This window comes from Peromyscus californicus, unplaced genomic scaffold (genome assembly GCF_007827085.1).
Source record: "Peromyscus californicus insignis strain IS unplaced genomic scaffold, ASM782708v3 Scaffold_11__1_contigs__length_118956290, whole genome shotgun sequence".
NCBI classification, from domain to species: domain Eukaryota; kingdom Metazoa; phylum Chordata; class Mammalia; order Rodentia; family Cricetidae; genus Peromyscus; species Peromyscus californicus.
The window spans coordinates 115750994-115766407 of record NW_026294402.1 but is presented as its reverse complement, the minus strand read 5'-3'; the positions used below and the strand labels follow the sequence as shown (position 1 = coordinate 115766407).

Sequence of the window (15414 nt, the reverse complement as noted above, 5' to 3'; positions counted from 1 at the left end):
CTAGTTACTTTTCAGTTCTATGGTCATCTTATATTTTATTTGCTATTTACCATACTTTTGGATGGATTGAACCCAGGGCCCTGTGTATGCTCGACAACCCTCTGCCACCAAGCTATAGCCCCAGCCCTAGTGCTGGGTATATACAAAGCATTATATTTGATGGTGTTTGTGAGCTAAAGGCATGAACAGTGGTGTGTGACTGTGTACAAAGGACACGGGTTTTGCAGGGTGACAGAGACCATCTCCCTGAGCTCACAGTCAGGGAATAGCTGTCCTGTTCAGATCTTCCAGCCAGGGACTGAGGAGGGAAACCATCAGGGGCCCATGGCCCAACTGCTGAGTCTTTCCTCTCACACGGTACTGTGGTGTATGCGAGAGTGGATAGGGTTTGGAGTAACTCAACACAGTGGTGATTCTAAGTTGGGCACTGGGTAGTGTTGAAACCCTAGAGGCCTTGACACCCTGCGCACCAGGAACTTCACTGTCACCATGTGAGGTGTCAGCCATTCGTGACACCCTCAGGAAGTGAGGGGGACAGTGGCATGGCACTGGGAATGGTTATCAGCTAGAGAGAGAGAGAGAGAGACAAGGTCTCTTCACACCATAGGTAAGGCTGGCCTTGAATTCACTGTGTCACTGGGTAGCCTAAAGCTCAAGGCTACCCTTCTGGCCCAGCCTCCTAAGTGGTGGGATGACAGCATAAGCCACTGTCACCGGTGGCCATTCTCACTTTTGTAAGTTTTTTATTGTCACTGAATTATTACAACATTAAATCTCATTTGTATATTTAAAAATCATGGTTTTAATATATGTATAGTAAAATTTTGATGAATTATTTTTAGGGGGCTGGAGAGAGATTGCTCAGCAGTTAAGGGCACTTGTTGCTCTTGCAGAAAATCTGGGTTTAGTTTCTAGCACCCTGTGGTGGCTTCCAACTCTCTTTAACTCTAGTTCTAGGGGATCCAATGCCCTGAGTCCTTGGGCACTGCATGCACATAGTCCACATATTTATGAGCAAATCACTCATGTACATAAGCCTTAAAAAATTAAAACATTCCTTTAAATTAAGTGTATGTATGTATCTATGTGTGCGGGGTGTGCACATGTGAGTGCAGGTACCTGAGGAGTCCAGAGGCAGGTGTCAGATCTCCTGGAGCTGGAGTTACAGTTGTGAGCCATCCTTGGGTGCTGGGAATTGAACTCTTAACCTTTGTGCCAACTTTCCATATATCTGAATAGTATATTATATGTATATACTCTGTATAGCGTTTACATAAGCACATTTTAAACTGATTGCAGTGTTGGTGATGTGTGGTTTCAGGCAGAACATTAACTCCTCACGTTTTATTTCAGAGTTATTTCGAAACTCCCATTTATTGAACACTTCTCCTTTTTCAGAGTCACATTAAGTCAGTTGACTTGGGAGAAACAAACATAGATGGAGCCATAGGTGAGCAGACACATTTGATGCATCTGAGTCATGAGGGGCACGGGTGGACGCCTGCAGTAACGACCTCTGTGATCCTAGGGATGGTGGCTTCGGAGGAATTCATCAAGATCACCTTGTCGGCATTCGAAGCAGTGATACAGTACCCCGTTCTTCTGGCTGACTACCGCTCAACGGTCAGTTTCTAGGAAAACCCTCAGTCATTTACTTGATAATCCTGTGTACATGTGTGCCAGGCTGACAGGTGTCCATCCCGGGGAGGAAACCGTTCAAAAAAGCAGGGAGAGCCCTGGGAAGCTGGTTCCAATTTTGTTGGCTGGGGAGGGGTAAGTTTTCTGACTATTCCCTTGACTTCCCTCCCCCTTCTCAGAAGCACACACCTGTGGGAGAGGCTTTGTAGACACTGAGGATGTGCCCTGCTTCTGTAGAGCTGGGATTCTGGGCTCTCCTGGCCCCTACTGTGCTTCTGCCCAAGTAGCCACTGATTTGGGTTGTTTTCTTCTTGTAGACATTTTGCTTGTTTTTTTCCTGTCCACATCTACTTTGCCTCTGTAGTTTCCTGATCGCTGTAGACGGCTCCACTTGGTGATGGGTTTGTTTCATTCAACTGCTAATACCAACATCTCTGGTGTCGGTCACTTTGTGCTCCTGGCACAGTCGTCCAGTGTCTGTGAGACTGCCTTGTTGGCACCCTGCTTGTCCTTCCTCCCAGAGCCTTCTGTGTGCCTGCCTCCCTCCTCAGATGCCTCATGTTGGCCTCTGCCAGGAGCCTGCTCTCCTCCAGTTGAGACCCTGTCAAGCCACAGCCTTCTCTGAGGACATGCTTCTGTGTTCTGGGAGCGATGTGTGGCCAAGGCTTGGTGGAAGAGCTGGTGTTCCCTACCCTGAGATCCCCTCCTCGGCACAGACCCATGTGCCAGGTGGCTCACTAAATGCTGTGCTGGCAGGAGCCAGGGATCCCAGGAATCCTGTGGTGGTTTGTGGGTGAACGCTTCCTGTCATGGTCCATCACTTTCTGCTGCAGACTTCCATCCAGAAATAGGTCTCAAAGGCTTTAATAATGTTAGGATTTGGGTTTTTTGTATCTCATCACAGTTTTCAATGAGAGTTGGTTCACATTCCGCTCACACCTAACATAACAGGAAAGACCAGTCACGGAGCTTTCCCAGTGAGTTCCAGGTCTTTGATTGAGATGTCACTTATGGATCCTGTTGCTTAATGAACAATAACCTCATGACTGATTTGTTCAGATCCACTGTTTATAAATATCTGTATTGCATTTAAATAGAAATTTAATTAGTGTGTTTTCTAATCATGAAACACAAGTGTGCTAATTATTGCCACTACAGCCTCAATTATGATAGAAAAGGCATAGTCACAACTTACCACTTTATAAAAAATGCTCTCTAATGCCGCAGCTCATGGGAAATCTTCTAATTATCTCTTTTTGGGCATGACTGGAATGCATGAAGAAAAAACCCTATACCCCAGGGAGCCTCTGATTGTTTTAGATTTCAGCACATGCCGTGTTCAAGGCTCCTGATCGATACCTGCTCATACGGAAGCAGATGACTGTATTTAACTGTTACTGAGCCTGGAGCCAGCCCAGGTGCTTCTGTGGGGTGGCTAAGCCATTTTGTTTCAGTGGGATCACTGACGTCAGCTCCAGCCAGGACAGGTATCTTGTGAGTCACGTTATACTGAGTGGGGGCCTGACCAAGCAGGCATCGCTTAGAACAAGACAACTCCAGATCCACCTTGACTGCCAACGTGACACCTTGGAAGGGAAGGAGTCTCCACGGGGAACTGTCTAGATCAGGTTGTCCCGTGGGCATGTCTGTAGGAATTGTCTTGATTGTGGTAACTGTTGTGGGGGGGAAGCCAACCCACTGTGGATGGCACCATTCTCTGGGTTTGTGTCCTGGACTGTATAAAAGAAGAAAAAGTGAGTGTGAGCTAGCCCAAAACAGTATCAGTAAAGTGAGTGTGAGCTAGCCCAAAACAGTATCAGTAAAGTGGGCGTGAGCTAGCCCAAAACAGTATCAGTAAAGTGGGTGTGAGCTAGCCCAAAACAGTATCAGTAAAGTGGGTGTGAGCTAGCCCAAAACAGTATCAGTAAAGTGAGTGTGAGCTAGCCCAAAACAGTATCAGTAAAGTGGGTGTGAGCTAGCCCAAAACAGTATCAGTAAAGTGGGTGTGAGCTAGCCCAAAACAGTATCAGTAAAGTGGGTGTGAGCTACCCCAAAACAGTATCAGTGCGTACGCTACTAAGAAAAAATAGGAAGTGTCTGCTAGAGGCAGAGGGTGAGTATGGCTCTGCTTGGCCTGGCTTAGAGTTGAGCAGGCATCATCTCCTTGGGAGAGATGTTTAAGAAAGGAAGCCTGAACAGATTGTCCTAGGTCAGGTTCCCCTGGCCAGGGTGACCTTGCCAGGGAATTGACTGTCAGTGTTGAGAGGATCGGGAGGAGAGCAGAGCAGTGAGGGATGATGTTGTGGGCTTTTTAAGGTACTTGAGGTGGCTGTTTCTAGTATGTTATCATGGAGGTGTAGAATTATGTACATGAGCTGCTTTTATTCTCTGCTCTAGGAAAGACAAGTTACAGATGAGGCAATGCTGTAGTCGGAGAAACACCTCAGAGGTGGGTGGTGGATTAGCATTTGAACTCTCAGGTCCGAAGGTCATCTTTTGGAGACATCTTTATCTCAATGATCTTTTGTTAGATCTCCATGCTGGTGAAATCAGTCCTTTCCCAAAATATGTGGCTGGATTAGAAGTACTATTTGGTGCCCCCCCCTCGTGTCCTTATGTGGGACAGGGCCAGAGTCCGGCCAACCCCGCAGAGTGGTTTTCCTGGCACTGGACATTGATACTTTTCCTGTGTAATTTCAGAGAGAATTCTGCCTGCATTTAAGGGAATGTAATTAACCTCATGCTGTGGGAACCTTGGGTCAGCTGCGAAGCCTGTAGACTTCATTTTCAGAGTGTTGCTTTAAACATACAAGCTAAAATGCATGCCGTTTTATGGAAGGCCAGTCCCACTGAAGGATCAGTTGATAACACAGTTGGAAAGGACACGTTTGCCCTGGTGCTGGGTCTGTGCTGTCATGCACACTGAGCTCCTTTGTGTCCGAGTGACCTGCTCTGGCCTCGGCACCCTTGTACTGCTGTGTTTCTCTTTATATTCCTCCAGCCACTGGGGGTCGGGGCAGGGTGAAAGCAGAAGCTTGGGGTCATGGGGACAGACTGGAGAGGCGAGCCTGCCTTCTGCATTTAGATTTCCATCTTGTCTGGTATCTTCTAAATATCTGGTATCTCTAGATGACCTTTAATTCCATCTTGGACATTTTAAGATGAGAGCACTTGGGCCTGAGATTGCAGATCTGTGACATTGGAAAACAGTAACAGAAGAAACCTCAAGTGGCCAGGGCATCGCAGGCTCTAAGAACCTAAGTCTGATACCTAGTGGCTTTTTATTTCTGAAGATCAGAGCCAAGCCATGGAGTCACACATGCCTGCCCTTCCCCAAAACCCTAGCTAACTGACCCTTCATTGCCTCTGTCTGTGTGTGCACACACTATAAATGATCAGTTTAGTACTAAGTAACTATTGTGTTTTGACAGTAGTGGTGATGAGACTGTCGGCTCATCTATATACTTTACTTTGTGTCCGTGTAAACACAATGTAGCTAACTAATGGTGTCAGCACAGGAGTCACGTGTTCATGTTAGGATGTGTCAGCTGCACACATCCCTCAGCCAATGATCCTTGAGAAATACCTGCAAGACTGCTTGTTGGACATTCTCCATATATGTATTGCTCATAACAGCTCTAGGAACCAAAAACATTTCTTGGCCCTGTGCCCTGAAGACTAAGACTACAATTACTCTATATTTCAAATTATATTTTTGTGTTTTCCTTTTTGCGAGGGTCAATATGTATTAGGGGGCACATTCTGCCTAAAGAGAGATGGTCTCCTCTTCCTTGTTAGGATCTGAAAGACAGTGACCTGCTTTGAAAACCACAAGTTATGAAATAAGATATTAACAAAATTGATCAGATTGCTTTTTACTTTTTTGTCCTTTAGTGTGAATTGCTGAGTGGGCACCCATGCTCATGTAATTTTTTTTTATTTCCTTATTTTATTTATGTGTATAGTCGAAAGTTTTCTCCAGTCCTGCCCAGCCCTGTGGTCCTGTACCTGCTTATAAAATAATCACTCAGAGGCTTAATGTTACTTACAAACTGTATGGCCTATGGCAGGCCTCTTGCTAGCTAGCTCTTATATCTTAAATTACCCATTTCTATTAATCTATGTTTTGCCACATTCCGTGTCTTTACCGGTCTGCTGACATCTTGTTCCTTCGGAGGCAGCTGGTGTCTCTCCAGACTCCATCTTTCTCTTTCCTGTCTCTCTCCTCAGTGTACAGAAAGATATCCCACAGCATATGTGTGTATGTGTGCACATCTTTGCAGGGTTATGCACACATGAGTGCAGTGCCCACGGAGGCCAGAAGAGGGTGTTAGATTCCTCACAGCTGGATTACAGGTAGTTGTGAGTCATTCAACATGGTGCTGGGAACCGAGCTCTAGTCCTCTGAGCGGTGTGTGCTCATAACTGCTGACGCGCCTCTTCACGCATGCATTTACTGAGCAGCCATCTGATAAAGAAATCAGTGCAGTAGATTAAAAGGGAGCAGCCTCTCATTTACATATTTAAATTCTCCTCCTCTGCAGGTTACTTCTGCACAGGCAGTTTCTCACTTCTGAAGATGGAGTTTGTAACTGGGACACTGCTGCAAATTGCCTTGAGATAGTGAAGAACAGCCACGTTAATTAAAACAAAATGATAGTAGATTAGCTTCTGAAAGGCTCTGACCATGAGTGCGGGGTCACAGGCTGCCGTCCTTCATAATGCAGACTGCTGTGCCATCTGCATTGTTCTGTGACTTGGTTTCCTCACTAAGTACGACTGTGAGATTTCCCATTCTGTTTTCACTCTTGTAGTCAGGTCACAGAGGAGTGGGATTGTTGGGTCTTCAGGATGTGGGTGGTGGTGTGGGACTGGCTTTCCAACTTTCTATGTGAAGTTCTCATTCATTGGTTGTACTATCTGCGTCCCATCTGTGCACAGACCTGCCGACCCTGCTGTTCTGTTTGGGTTTAGACTAACCAGGCATAAAGTGTTTTATCTCTTTTTTTTTTTTTTTTTTTTTTTTTTTGGTTTTTCGAGACAGGGTTTCTCTGTGTAGCTTTGCGCCTTTCCTGGAACTCGCTTTGGAGACCAGGCTGGCCTCGAACTCACAGAGATCCGCCTGGCTCTGCCTCCCGAGTGCTGGGATTAAAGGCGTACGCCACCACCGCCCGGCGTGTTTTATCTCTTTTAAATCCCGTGTATCTGACGTCACTGGGGCTGAGTCATTCTGTGTGTCTGGGCTGTGGAGGCTTCTTCACTTTGGAGATTGCACTCTTCCTATCTGCTGTCTAGTTCTTGGCCTTCCTCCTTCACAGGGCTTTGTTTGGATATATTTTACATGGTGATCCACCCTCAGTTCCCAGGACTGCAGACAGTTTCCAGTCAGGGCCCTTGCTTCTCACTTAGTTTAGGGGAGTGTGGTGCTTAACAGACAACTTGACAGGATCCGGAATCAATGCAGACGGGCCTCTGGGTATCCAGGAGGGGTTATCTAGATGAGGTCGGCTGAGGTAGGAAGACCCACACATGGGCAGCACATTCCTCAGGCAGCATCCTGGGCTGAGTAAAAAAGAGAAATTGAGCTCTACTTCCTGACTGTGGGTCATGTGACCAGCAGCCTCCAGTCCAGGCTCACTATGAGGGACTGCACCTCACACTGTTGGCCCAGATGACCTCTCCCATCCCAAGTCACCTTTGGCCTTCCTCTCCCTCCTTTGATAGTGACTCTGCTGTGGACAGATTGGTGCCCAGTAGCCATTTTCTGCAGGAAGCTCTGAGCTACAGGTTCCTTTCCTTTCTTCCAGGTCATCGATTACATTCTGCCACCCTTGGTCTCCTTGGTTCAAAGTCAGAACGGTGAGTGAGACTATGGTACTGAGAATCCGGTACACCTTTCTTGGTTTTGGTTTTTGGAGATAACTGGGGTGACCCGGTCCTCACCACCCTCCTGCCTTGCAAGCGTACGGTCAGGATGAGCACGTACCCTGTTCTTCCTCTCTGTAGACTCACGTTCTTGCCATTCTTCATTCCAGTGGAGTGGAGACTCTTCAGCTTGCGTTTGCTCTCCGAGACTACAACCCTGCTGGTGAGCCAGGAGCTGGAGGATGGGGACGAAGAGGCCAGCTGTGACTCCAACAATAGCCTTCTGGTGCTCATCAGGGACGAGCTGCTCCCCCAGTAAGCGCTGTGCCGTCCACTCACAAGGGGACGCTTCTGTCCAGCTGGCCCGACAACGGGGTCAGCGCTTGATGTCCCCGTGTCTTTGCACATACTTTCCTGGTCTCGTGCTGGGGAGGTCTAGACACGAGCAGTGGCTGTCCCACTGTGGAGGAGCCAGAAGAGTCTCAGCCCCACTTCACAGCCTCTGTTGGGCGTTGTTTGCTTGGTACAGTACCCTGACACAAACTGAAGGATGTTCCTAGCTGGGGCCCGGTGGAGTGGTGGTTATGATTCAAGAACATGGACTTGAGACTTCTGGCACATCTCAGAAATGAGAGTAATGGAGGCCAGTCTTCCCTTTCCCCAGACTCTTTCCGGAGGGCTCAGTAGCCTAGGTGAAGAGTATGAACATGGACATGGAGGGGCCTGTTCTTCCTTCCTGTTCCTGCATGCCTCACACAGCAAGGCCACAGCAGCGGATTCCCAGGAACTCCCAGTGGGGATGGGGAACCCTCAGTTTGATCAAACAATGATTTTTGTTTCTTTCGAGAGGGTCTCCCTCTGTAACCCAAGTTTTCCTGGGACTTGCTATACAGCCCAGGCAGGCCTGGGGTTGACACTTGGTCACTGTGCTATGCAGCCCAGGCAGGCCTGGGGTTGACAATTGGTCACTGTGCTATGCAGCCCAGGCAGGCCTGGGGTTGACACTCGGTCACTGTGCTATGCAGCCCAGGCGGGCCAGGGGTTGATACTTGGTCACTGTGCTATGCAGCCCAGGCAGGCCTGGGGTTGACACTTGGTCACTGTGCTGACGCTATAGGCGTGCAGACCACGCCTGCTCACGGTGTTAAAAGGAGATCATTACAGGGTTAGATAGATGTAAGACTGTGTATTTCATCACTGTGCATGCCTGGTTATGGCTTCCCTCAGGCCTGGGCTTGGTCTCAGTCAGATGAGCAGGCATTCCAGAAAGGCAGCCTTGCCCGAGGCATCCCCCCGTCTGTTTGAAAGTTCCCTGTCTGTGGCATGGAAGACAATTGTCACAGAAGAGGAGACAGGTGAATCATGTGACTTTGCCAGTGGTGAGAGTTTGAAATGCCTTATAGAGAGTTAGATCCACTTGAAAACATAAAATCAAAATCTAACATTTCAAGTGGCTTAAGTCCCTGCCTGACTGGCTGAGCAAAATGCATGATGGGAAGGGGCTGATCTCCTTCTGCAGGGCAGTGACAGGCCAGCCTCTTTGTCATCCTTCACTTCCTGCAGCTTTTTGTGTTACAATTTCAGATCATTTAGCTGAAGAAGTTGCTCATTTGTATTTGTGTGTGTGTGGGTGAGCACCTGTGTGTGGGTGAGTACCTGGATGTGTGGGTGGGTGAGTGTGTGTGTGTGGGGTGGGGGGGTGAGCACCTGTGTGTGAGTTAGTACCTATGTGTGTGGGGGAGGTGAGCACCTGTGTGTGTGTGGGGGGGGGGAGGTGAGCGCCTGTATGTGTGGATGAGTATATGTGTGTGTGGGGGGGTGCCTGTGGGGGGGGGGTGAGCGCCTGTGTGTGGGGGGTGAGTACCTGTGTGTGGGTGAGCGCCTGTGTGTGTGGGGTGAGTACCTGTGTGTGTGTGCGCCCCTCTGTGTGTGTGTGTGTGTATATGTATATGTATGTATATGTGTGTGGGTGAGTGCCTGTGTGTGTGCATATATGTGTGTTTGTGTGAGTGAGCACCTGAGTATGTAGATGAGCACCTGTGTGTGTACATGTGTGTTTGTGTTGGTGAGAACTTGTGTGTGTGGGTGAGCACCTGTGTGTACAGACGTCAGAGGACAACTTTCAGGAATTGATTCTCTCCTTCCACCATGTGAGTTTCAGGGCTGGATCTTGAGTGATCCATGGGGCTTGGCAGCAAGCACCTTTACCTACTGAGCCTTCTTGCTGAACCTACTGCTCAGCTTCAAACACTGCGGACGTCTCGTTTTGCCGATGGCTCCCATCTGAGGATGGCTCCCATCTGAGGATGGCTCCCATCTGAGGACTCTGGGAATCCTGCTTCCAGCCGTGCAGAGCTATGCCTCCTGGCTTGTCAGCTCCACATGGCTTCTGTAGCACGTCACCACAGACCAGCTGGCGTGGGATGGCAGACGTGTGCTCTCCCTTAGTGCAGAGGCTTCCTCTAGCTTCTGTGGTGAAGCTCCTCAAGCCATGTCTATTCCATGACTTCCTGCTGGGCTCTGGTAACTGCCAGACTCTGCCTGTTGTGGTTTTCACACCCTAGTCCCCTCCCCCTCATCTCCACAGCTCACATTCTGTCTTTCTCTCATAAGAAGGTCTTATTGGTTTAGGGTCCATCTGAGATTAGGTGGCAACAGCCCGAGATCCCTAAGAAGGTTTGCAAAGATGTTCTCCATGGCAGGACCATGCTCTGTGCTGGGATGGGATGGTAACTGTAGAGGGTGCCCACTCACCCCACTCCTGTAGGACCATCGCTCCTGTAGCTGCCCCTGATGCGGGGGGCACTTCTCATGCACACTTTAAGCCAACGACTGTCAGATCCCACTGTGCTCAGAGTCTCTGTGATGACTCTGTCACCATGTTCAGGGAACTCAGGCTGGCCACTGGTAGCCCCTCTCTTCTGGCTCAAGTGTGTGTCTGTTGGTCCATCCCCTCGTGTGTGTGTGCCTGCCCTTACTTGTTTCTGCCCCCCTCAGCTACCCTTTTCTTCATGGTTGGGATTTGGGCGACAAAGTGAGAGGAGGTTTTTCCTTTTAGGGGAGACAGATCTCACATCTTCCTAGAAAATCATCCTGGTTTTTATTCAGTGGGCAGACAAGGTTGGATTTTAGAGGGTCATGCTGAAGATAAGAGACCATATTTAATGGCTCTTAAGCCCAAATCCTTGTTAATTAACAACAGGATCTCTCAGGAGTTTAGTGCTCAAACCACTATCAATGAAGACTGAGAAATGAAAATAGTCTTATGCTCTTTGAGAGCTGACCGCAGAAGGTGAAGTTGAGTCTCTGTGGGGACCGGTCTGGAACTGTCATTTGGGGAACTAACTTATCAGTGTTATTCTTTGGGAGCAAGAATTCACTATTCACAGACAGGTAAACATAGATTACATTGTCTCAATTTACTATCTTGATAGGATTTTAACCTTGGGATAACTAATGATTCCCAGTTTTTATCACCAAACTGGGTCCTTTTTACCCACTTGGAATTGTGGAACTGATAACAAGATGGAGCAGTTGCTGACCAATTAGAGTAGACTTTGTCCTTCACCAGGTGGGAGGTAGAGGTGTTCAGGTCAGCTTCTCCTGTTTGGGGGTGAATTGTAGATACAGGGTAGAAATACAGGGAGGAGGTTGTAGATACAGGATAGATCCGGGGAGGAGGTTGTAGATAGAGGGTAGATCCAGGGAGGAGGTTGTAGATGCAGGATAGATCCAGGGAAGAGATTGTAGATAGAGGGTAGACCAGGGAGGAGGTTGTAGATACAAGATAGATCCAGGGAGGAGGTTGTAGATGCAGGATAGATCCGGGGAGGAGGTTGTAGATAGAGAGTAGATCCAGGGAGGAGGTTGTAGAATCGGGATAGATCCAGTGAGGAGATTGTAGATGCAGGATAGTTCCAGGGAGGAGGTTGTAGATAGAGGGTAGAAATCCAGGGAGGAGGTTGTAGATGCAGGATAGATCCAGGGAGGAGATTGTAGATACAGGATAGATCCAGGGAGGAGGTTGTAGATAGAGGATAGATCCAGGGAGGAGGTTGTAGATAGAGGGTAGATCCAGGGAAGAGATTGTAGATAGAGGGTAGACCAGGGAGGAGATTGTAGATGCAGGATAGATCCAGGGAGGAGGTTGTAGATGCAGGATAGATCCAGGGAGGAGATTGTAGATACAGGATAGAAGCCCAGGGCTTGGAACAGGCTAATAAAGTGGGGGGGCCGTGTTCATGTCGTTTTTTTAGAATGGCTGGAGATTTTTCTAGGAATTTTAAAAAGTTTTGATTTTTTTCCTGATTATGTGTGGATATGTGCATATGTGAGTGTGGGTGCCCAGAGAGGCCAGACTTCTGTCTTCCTTGAGATGGTTCTGGTACTACCTTGTCATTCTCATGGATAAGCAGCCCCTCAGGGGTAGGGTGTCCTGCAGGGTTTTATTGTCTCAAAGATGGCACCAAGGAAAGGAGCAGGGCATGCCTGTTCCCTGAACCTTCAGCAGAATCAAAGGCTGTGATGGAGGCAGGGGCCTGGCTGTCTCCTCCGAGGGAGGAGTGCGCGTCCTGCCTGCTGCAACTTCAGCTGTTTATGAGACTGTCGAGAGGACGCCACCTGATGTCGCGGGAAGGCGTAGAACACGACAGTTAAAGCATTTCTGTCCTTGACCCCGCAGTCAGGATAGGCGTTCAAGGGACTGAGCAGTCCTAGGGAAGGTCTGTTGCTTGGCCTGACTTTGGTCACCTGCAACAATTTGAGCTTTGTAGTTTATGTATTTATTTTTAAGCAGTGTTCAGCATTGGAGGGATCATACTGATAAAATGTGTCTGCAATGTCATTATAACAGAATGGCACCCGGCGTCCCTCTCCTGGGGAACATAAGCACAGCCTTTCTTCCTTTTTCATTTTTAAAAAATAATTCTCTTGTGACCTGTAAAATCTTCAGGGCCATAATGACTTCATACATCATCAGGGCGCCATTCTTTAGAGTCCAGGGGAGGAGCATATTCCTCCTCACAGGTCAGAAGACATTTCCTTTGAGGATTTGAGATGGATCCCACCCCTGGCCCCACTGTCGGTTCGCTGAGCTGTTGTAGGCCTGCTGTCCAGCAATGACCATGACTTGCACTTTCTAATTCCTATTCCTGTGGCTCAGAAGACTCTGCAAAGAAGTTTCTTTGTTTCCCTGAGGCACAAGGATTCTGGGCCAGTGCGTAGCTCCATGGGGGAGCACTTGCCCACAAGTGCAGGAGGAGAGAGAGCAGTGGAGTGGGTCAGGCAGGAGAAGTGCAGTGTTAGAGTGAGCAGCAAGCTCTCGCATCGGCTTGACTGTTTGAGGGACTTAAATGTGGAGTTCATTGATCACCTTCATCTTTCCCCTTGCTATTGGGCTGAGAGTCTTCACTGTCATCATGCTGTGGATAGAACTCATCATCCATGGATATAACTCTGGGTACAGCCATGGGTTCGACACTGGGCCTCGGGTCCACCAGGGAACCCAAATGTGGGGGATGCCTCCTGCTCACTGGGCCCTTGCTGCCTGCTCAGCTCACTGTTGACTTTCCCTTGTTACTGTCTTACGGAGTGGGGGTCACCGTCACACAGCCTCCCTGGTCTAACTTGTGCAAGCCTTGTCTCGTAATTATATGTGCTTTTCTCAGATGTTGGCATGTTACAGTCGGCCATTTTCTGATATTCAGTGCATATGAGGGAGGAAAACTGAGTCATTTCTGGTGGTTTTATTCCTCAGGTATGAGCACATCCTCATGGAGCCTGACCCAGTTCCAGCCTATGCTCTGAAGCTGCTTGTCGCCATGACGGAACACAACCCGGCTTTCACCAGGTACTAGGAGGCCAGTATTGCAGTTGCCAAGGGGGCCCCTGTCCAAATCCCTGCTCTGTGCTGTCGTCATTGGTGCGGTTTTGGCCCAAAGTCACATGTTTTAATCCCTCACTTGAGTTTGTACCCCATGGAATGGATGCTGCCTCAAAACGATGAAGCTTGGACGCAGGGAGATGGCTTGGAGGACCTGAGTTAGAATCCTGGAAGTCATGTAAAACTCAGATTCATAGTATGGGTATAGTCCCGGCACTCCCAGGGCCAAGAGAATCCCTGGAAGCTGGCAGGCCAGCTAGCTCAGTGTAGACATGGAAAAATAGCAAAGAGACCCTGCTTGAAAGCAAGGCAGCAGAGGCCAGGACAAGCTGAGGTTGTCTTCTGAATGACACTTGTGGTGTGGTACGTGTGTGGCATATGTGGTATGAGCACACTGGCACACACAAGTAAACACATGCACATCTTTACACATACAACCCAAATGACAAACTCAAAAACTCAATACACAGCAGCATTTTTTTTGTGTGTGCATGGTGGTCTTTTTTTTTTTTTTTTGAGACAAGGTCTCACTCTGTAGTGGAGGCTGGCCTCTGGCCTCTAACTCACTGTGTTCCCCAGACTGGTGTCAAGCTGAGACCAATCTTGCCTGCAGACATGTGCCACTGTGTCCAGATTATATGATTTTAAAATGTCAGGGTGCCCTGCTCTGTAGTGAAGGGACCATTAAGTCTTGCTTGGATTGTTGGTGGCTTTCCTACCATCTGATTGAGCTGGTGTGACTTGGAGCAGGGGAGAACTTTGGCCTGTTAAGAGCTCTGCAGACAGGGCACAGTGTGTTATTCACTGTACCCAGTCATGACAGCTCCGAGTGTACCAAGCCTGAACCCCCCTTTCTTTGTCCGTTTTGAAGCTACATTCCCACAGTTTTTAGACCCTTCAGACTGAGCACTCCATCCTCTCTTCCTAAAGCAGTTGAATTCTAAAGTTTCTCCCAACAGCCGTGGAATGGAGTGGAGATTCAAGACTGGTGTTCTTAGACATTCACATTGAGAACTTTCAAAGTCAGCTTCATCTGTCAACATGGGAAGGGGGACCCTCAACTGAGCACTTGCCTCCATCCTATTAGCCTGGGGGTATATCTGTGTTGCATTTCTTGATTGCTAATTGAGGTAGGAGGTCTCAGCCCACTGTGAGCAGTGCCGTCCCCAGCAGGTAGCCTGGGCAGTAGAGGGAAGCCAGTGTGCAGCATTTCACTGTGGGTCTGCTTCAAACTCCTGCTTGAGTTCCTGCCCTGGCCTCTCTCCTTGATGGACGGTGACCTGTGAGATGAACTTAACCCTCAGATGAACTTAACCCTTTATTCTTGTGAAGTAGAGTCTTCCTGTACTACAGGCTGACCTCAGACTCACAACTTTCCCAGACAGACACCTGCTGCTGCTGTATCTGGTTCTTTATTAACAATTGTTCCTATTGCGGGTGTTCTGGACTCCTTTTCTTCTGTTCATCTCCATGCCCTAGAGAAGAAGGAACATAATGAGCCGCCACAGAACTATCTATTTTGAAAATGATTAATCATCTAGGCTTAGAAGTTAACTCACTGTCCTCCCCCCCCCCCACAAGCATTTTAAGAAGAGGAGTCAGTGAACTGATTTTTAGAAGCATTTTGTTTTGATCTGGACAAGTAAATATTAGAATGTATTATCTCTGTCTTAAATTCTAACAGTAAAGCCACGAGGTTCTCTTCCTACCGCATCCCCTCACTGTCTGAATATGCCCCTCCCCAGTGCAGGAGTTGGAATTTTGGTGTGTGACTGTCCAGGGCAGCTGTGACTGCATCAGTTACACACACACATATCCTCAGGGAGATGTGTGTATGTCCTGAAGTGTTGTAACTCTGCATTGTGGTGGTCGATTTTTAAAAATTTAGACTATCTTTCCCTGTTTTCTTGAAAATTGATTTTTTTATTTATCAAAACACCTTGGTGCTCTTTGCACACCAGTGTGAATTTGTACTCTTGGTGATGTCTTTGCTAAACTAATATGTAAAAATTCGATTTCATTTTATTCGG

At 48.1% G+C, this 15414-nt stretch overlaps 1 protein-coding gene across 9 annotated transcripts in view; it reads left to right on the top strand.

Moving 5' to 3' along the window:
* Ulk4 (unc-51 like kinase 4) overlaps positions 1-15414 on the top strand; it is a 336112-nt gene that overhangs the window by 100189 nt on the left and 220509 nt on the right. For all 9 annotated transcript variants that reach the window (XR_008215107.1, XR_008215108.1, XM_052724642.1 and 6 more), the window contains 5 exons: positions 1399-1450; positions 1529-1623; positions 7446-7497; positions 7674-7818; positions 13259-13351. Coding sequence is in view for 7 of the 9 variants with exons in the window: in XM_052724642.1 (XP_052580602.1) it covers positions 1399-1450; positions 1529-1623; positions 7446-7497; positions 7674-7818; positions 13259-13351 (437 nt within the window). In the remaining 2 variants the exon portion in view is untranslated. The remainder of the gene's footprint in view (positions 1-1398; positions 1451-1528; positions 1624-7445; positions 7498-7673; positions 7819-13258; positions 13352-15414) is intronic.